The 5,819-nt window shown below is 43.0% G+C and overlaps 1 protein-coding gene across 5 annotated transcripts in view; it reads right to left on the bottom strand.

The window, feature by feature from the left end:
* LOC135095041 (glucose dehydrogenase [FAD, quinone]-like) overlaps nt 1–5,203 on the bottom strand; it is an 11,048-nt gene extending 5,845 nt beyond the window's left edge. The window contains exons 1-7 of one of the 5 annotated variants that reach the window (XM_063995680.1): nt 5,052–5,203; nt 1,966–2,145; nt 1,671–1,879; nt 1,355–1,544; nt 1,126–1,257; nt 455–579; nt 52–108 (exon numbers count right to left, since the gene is read on the bottom strand). In XM_063995680.1, the coding sequence (XP_063851750.1) occupies nt 52–108; nt 455–579; nt 1,126–1,257; nt 1,355–1,544; nt 1,671–1,879; nt 1,966–2,128 (876 nt within the window). In that variant the 5' untranslated portion in view covers nt 2,129–2,145; nt 5,052–5,203. Of the gene's footprint in view, nt 1–51; nt 109–454; nt 580–1,125; nt 1,258–1,354; nt 1,545–1,670; nt 1,880–1,965; nt 2,146–4,941 lie in introns of all 5 variants that reach the window. The other 4 variants (XM_063995693.1, XM_063995687.1, XM_063995700.1 and 1 more) reach the window with 4 other exon arrangements.
* Nucleotides 5,204–5,819: the final 616 nt, after the last annotated feature.

Raw genomic sequence — 5,819 nt, 5'->3', positions numbered from 1 at the left:
GTTCATCATGTATCACTTAAGAATGTTCTGAGTTGAATCCAGGCACCTCACCTCTCCGTTGTACTCCAGCACCACACCAGTCGCGCGTCTCGTGTCGTCAAACAGAACCTAGAAGACGGAGAAACAACTGAACTGTTGCTGCTGTGTAGGAAATCAGTTGAAAAAAAGTGGCTTTGCTGCTTTGCCCAAAATGATGCAGAATGAAAGAATTTGTAGCCTCCTCTCGAGATTCCTTCGCTAATACAAGTCAATAGAAGTAGGTCATTATTGTATGTGCTACTGGTATAGCAAAAGGCTTTGGTACGTGCAGTGCAAGTATGTACCAGGCAAGCATTGGGATTTCATAAATGTTTGAAACTTTTTTTGAGCCTGTACTGAAAGGAAGTTTTCTCTCTTTTACAATGGAACAGAATGATTATTATTATTCCCCTCAAACACACACGCACACACACACCTGCGTCACGGTGGCTGAGTGCAGCACGTGCAGGTTGGGCCGCGCGGAGGCAGGCCAGAGGAAGGCCTCCGCCGTGGAGCTCCTCATCCCTTCTCGGATGGTGAACGTGGCATTCGCTGGGAAGCCTGAGAGTCCCCGCCCCACCGAGAACAACACAAAACTAAGACTGGCGCCTGTGTGTGTGTGTGTGTGCGTGTGTGTGTAATCTTAAAAATATATGTACACTAATAGTAACAAAATCCATTGCGGTCTGGTTCATGAACTGACTAAGAGTTGGATCAAGTTGATGCCACCCACGTAGATATTACCGAGTACAGTACATAGCCCTCTTAGCTTGTGAAGTAGTAGTAATAGTAGTAGTAGTAGTAGTAGTAGTAGTAGTAGTAGTAGTAGTAGTAGTAGTAGTAGTTGTTGTTGTTGTTGTTGTTGGTGGTGGTGGTGGTGGTGGTGGTGGTGGTGGTGATGGTGTTGTAAAAGTAATAAAAATAGTAAGAACAGTAAATATGATGATCCTAACAATGACACTGGAAGACACTGAGAGACAAGATCCCGTGGAAGGAAACAATCACAGACCGACTAACAAAACACCAGGTGTCCCTGTCCCAGACACTGTTTTAGTACGTTCACCACAATTTAGATGAGGAAGTGCAAAATCAGTTATAAAAACGAACCCAGTTGTTCGAAGCCAATGGGGTCGACGAGAGGGTAGCCGAGCTGCTCCCCGGCCTTCACGAAGTACTGGGAGAGGGCGGTGGGCGGGTACTGTGTCACCCCGAGGGGTCCGCCGCGGCCATGGAACGATGCTGTCGATGAAATATGAAAGGTATGTCATTCCAATCACTTGCGGTAACTCTTGCTTCGAAATTTGTCAACCTTTCTCCGTCGCGTCGCAGTACTGACCAGTCTCAGGAGGAGGCGAGCCGATGTAGTCTTCAGACTTGATGAAGTACGGCAGGACAGAGGCGTAGTCCCACCCGGGGTTTCCGAGAGCCTCCCAGGAGTCGTAGTCTCTCCTGTTGCCGCGACTGTACAACAATCCATTCACTGTGGAGCCCCCTCCCAGCACCCTCCCCTGCAGCAGCACTGCCTCCTGGGTGGTGTATATTCATTTTATATGTGTAAATCAATGTGCATGTGTATGTGCTATATAACATAATGTACATTATCACAAAAGATGGTTTGCCGAGGCTTCTCAGCAGTGGTGTGGTGCAGTTACTTGGTTGTCGATATAGAGAAGTGCGTTGCGCTGCGGGACGGTCAGATACTCTCGCATGTTCGGGTGTCCTTTAAAGATGTGCACACCAAACATGCCGGGGATGAAGGATTCAGGAGGAGGCGGCGGTCCAGCCTCCACCAGCAGCACCCGCCACGTCGGTACCTCCGAGAGCCGCGCCGCCATCACGCTGCCGGCTGACCCGCCGCCCACTGCAATAGCAGACTCTCAGTGCATCAAGGTTACAAACCAGACCGTCACAGGTGTTCCCAAAGTATCAACATGCGAGTGTACTCACCCACGATGAAGTCATACTGGGCATAGAGATGGGCAGGGGGCGGGTAATCGCGGAGTGGGGCAAGGGGAAAGACGACCGTCACCAGAAGACGCAGCAGAGGCAATATTCCCGCCGTCACGAGTCTGACACCCGCGTTCCGCAGCGACGTCAGATCGAAGGTCATGTTGCTCCTGTGAACTGCTGAAGGAAGACGCTAATAATAATGCCTCCTTCCTAATACTGTATGGTGACTCTAAACTTGCCTTCTGTTGCCTTTGGTGACCGATGGCCAGTATAGAAATGTGAAAGTGTAGGTGGACCTGACTAAGGAATGCTGCATTTCCTCCCTCCTTCACTTCTCTCCCTCACTTCCTCCCCGCCTCCATCCCTTTTTTTTTCTTTTAGTTTATTTAAGTTTTTCCTTTACTTCCTTACTTTTCTTAACAATTCAAATGTTAAACCTTAACATATAAGGAAAAGAACAATCCTGATAGATACTGGAATGACTACACACACACACACACACACACACACACACACACGTTCCTTTCTCATGATCTCCCTCCCCAATAAAAAGAAAAGTCGCTTAAAGGTCAAGAAATGCCTTCGTATCCTGCCTGTCCGTCCTTAAGATAAATTTGTTCGTTCGTTTGTTTGTTTGTTTGTTTGTTTGTTTGTTTGTTTGTTTTCAAAAGGTCGACGAGGTGAACAAGGTGAAAACTCGTCCTCTTCATCCTTCCTTCCTTCCTTCCTTCCTTCCTTACTTACTTACTTATTTGAGTGCTTCCTTTTTCCCATTTGTAATCGATCCATAGGGAATTCACTCTTGTTAGATTCACACGAGCTTCTCAACGTCGAAATCATGTAAGAGGAAACGAATGCACTCTGGTTGCGAGGAAGTGACTATAATTATAAGGTCTCTCTTACACCTGTCACACTTGTCCTGTCCTTACGCTTCGCACTCTGCGTGTCGAGCTGAGCATCTGTAATACGTGCGCCATCCGGTTGTATGTTTGGAGATATGCTGGTGAACGGAAATTAAGAAAGGGATAGAGGAAAAGAATAGAACCACAGGATATACATATAAAAGTCAACTGGGTGGCTTTACCGTCTTTACCGACTCAAACTTTATCTCGTCTTTCAGACAAGAAATGCAGCTACAACACCCTGTGTGTTATTGCTGATTGTTATCGCTCAAGTTGTTTCCCTCCTTGAGTCACTAGCGCTAAAGGGAGTCTAGTAAAGTAGCTTCATATATTCGCAGTCTCTGCTTTTAAATTTCGGTTTACTCGTTTTCCTTTGTCTCCTGCTTCCAACTGGCGCTTTTTTTTTTTTTTTTCAAGAGGGATCAGATGTGATATTATAAAGTGATGGATGTTAACAATCTTCCTGTTGAGGATAGATTCAAAAACTTTAGAGGCAGAAAATTAAAGCAATAGAACGGTAGTTTAAGGGGTTAGAGCTGTCATCGTTGTTAGGAACAGGTTGAATGTAGGCAAACTTTCAGCAAAAGGGACAGGTAGATGTTGATAGAAAGAGTTGGAAGAGTTTGACTAGACAAGGCACAAGCACTGATTCTCAGTTTCAGAGAACAATAGGAGGGACTCCAACAGGTCTATAAGTTTTCCAAGGGTTAAGGCCAGCGAGGGCATGAAAACATTATGAGGAAGGATCTTAAAGGGAAGCATGAAATGGTTGGAGGGTGGAGGAGAGGGAAGAACAAAGCATCATACATCAAAGGTAGAGTTTTTAGTAAATGTTTGAACAAATAGTTTAGTTGTAGAGATAGATGAGATGGTGGTGGTGCCATCAGGTTGATATAGAGGAGGGAATGATGGAGAAGAAAAGTTGCTGAAGATATTTTTGGCTAGGTGTCAGAAGTCATGTGATGAGTTAGATCTGGAAAGATTTTAACATTTCCTATTGATGATGGAGTTCTTGGATAGTTGGAGAATAGACTTGCCATGATTTCGGGCAGAAATAAAAAGCGTATGAGATTCAGGTGATGGAAGGCTCAAGTACCGCTTGATGGCCACATCTCTACAGCACGAGAACAGAATTAAGTAAGACCAAGATTTGGAAGGTTTAGGGCGAGAGAAAAAAAAAAGTGAGGAATATACGCCTGTATTCCAGACAATATCACCTCTGTCATGCACTCAGCACACAGAGATTAGTTTCTGACACGGAAGCAGTAGTTAGAGGGGACCTAATAGAGGGAATGGTATAAGGAATATAACAAGGATAACTTAAGTATAATTCTGACGGACAGTAATCAGGATAGGATAAACAATAATGAGTTCAAGCTTAATAAAGTTAAATGAAAAAAAAAAGATAGGAAGGCCCGCTTCTCAAAAAGAGTGATACATGAATAAAATAGACTTAGTAATCAGATTGTCAGCGCCGAACTTTAGAAGATTAGACAAATTCAATGGATTTATGGTAACTAGAAATTTAATGTTTCATACAGGGACGGCTTATTGCAACTTCCTTTATTTTCTTATGTCCTTATCTTATTATATCCCAAAAGGTTTATTGGTATCTGTTCTACGCATTGCTACGCATTCAGTAAACAACTTCCCATTAACTAGTTCACTGTACAATTTCCTGAACTAAGGGAGGTGAAAATATATTTACGTAAATCGTGTCTTGCAAGTGTCACCAATGAGTAGGTAGATGGATGAATGGATGGATGGATGAGTGAATAGAGAGATGGATGGATGGATAACTGAGGGAATAAAGGATTGGATGGATGGATGGATGGATAAATGAATAGATCGATGTTGAGGGACGCACACACACACACACACACACACACACACAACTCACCTTTAATGTTAAGTATTTCCCCACCCCCTCTGTACATTTTCAGTTTGTAAACTGCCTTAATAATAAACCGTTTATTATTATTATTATTTTACACACACACACACACACACACACACACACACACACACACACACACACACACACACACACGCACGGCACACTGCTACTTGCCTCACTGAATGTTAACATTTACGCACGGTTGTGACCTCATGACAGCACTACAGCACGATGTAACAAACACACACACACGTACACTTTAAGGAGCCACAGCGTAAAGTTACCGGGTGCACGGCGCTACACTGTGTTGTGGTGGCAGGTGACAAGTAGGAGGTGTGCGGGAAGCGGCCAGCGGAGCGTCGCCTCTCTCTGCCCAGGCGGCTAAGGATTGAGTTTAAAGTGAGCGCGTAAGTGAGGCACAGCTGAATATATCTGTATGCTGCCGCGGCCTCACCTTGACTTATTTTCTGTCCTTTATTTTGTCTTCCCAGTCTCTTTTTTTTTTTTTTTTTTTTTTACTTCCGTCCCATTTTGTTCATAATTTATTCGTAAGATAACCACAACTACATCATAACTACTGGTGAACGTGGTGTCATTACTATTACCACTTGGAAAGATGATGGTGATGATGATACTACTACTACTACCACTACTATTACTAATGATAATAATAATAATAATAATAATAATAATAATAATAATAATAATAATAATAATAATAATAGTAATAATAATAATAACAGCAACAGCTGTGGTGGATGGATGGATGAATGAATAGAGAGATGGATGGATGAATGACTGAGCGGATAAAGGATTGGATGGATGGATGGATGAATGAATGGATAGATGGATGGATGGATGAGTAGACAGATGGATAGATTGATGAGTGGATGGATAGATGGATAGATGAGTGAGTAGTTGGATGGATGGATTGAAGAGTGGCTGGAGGGATAGATGTGTATCAGTCTTAACAATTATTATTATATATATATATATATATATATATATATATATATATATATATATATATATATATATATATATATATATAT

This window comes from Scylla paramamosain, chromosome 3 (assembly GCF_035594125.1).
Source record: "Scylla paramamosain isolate STU-SP2022 chromosome 3, ASM3559412v1, whole genome shotgun sequence".
Classification (NCBI taxonomy): domain Eukaryota; kingdom Metazoa; phylum Arthropoda; class Malacostraca; order Decapoda; family Portunidae; genus Scylla; species Scylla paramamosain.
This window is presented reverse-complemented; position numbering and strand designations above follow the sequence as displayed.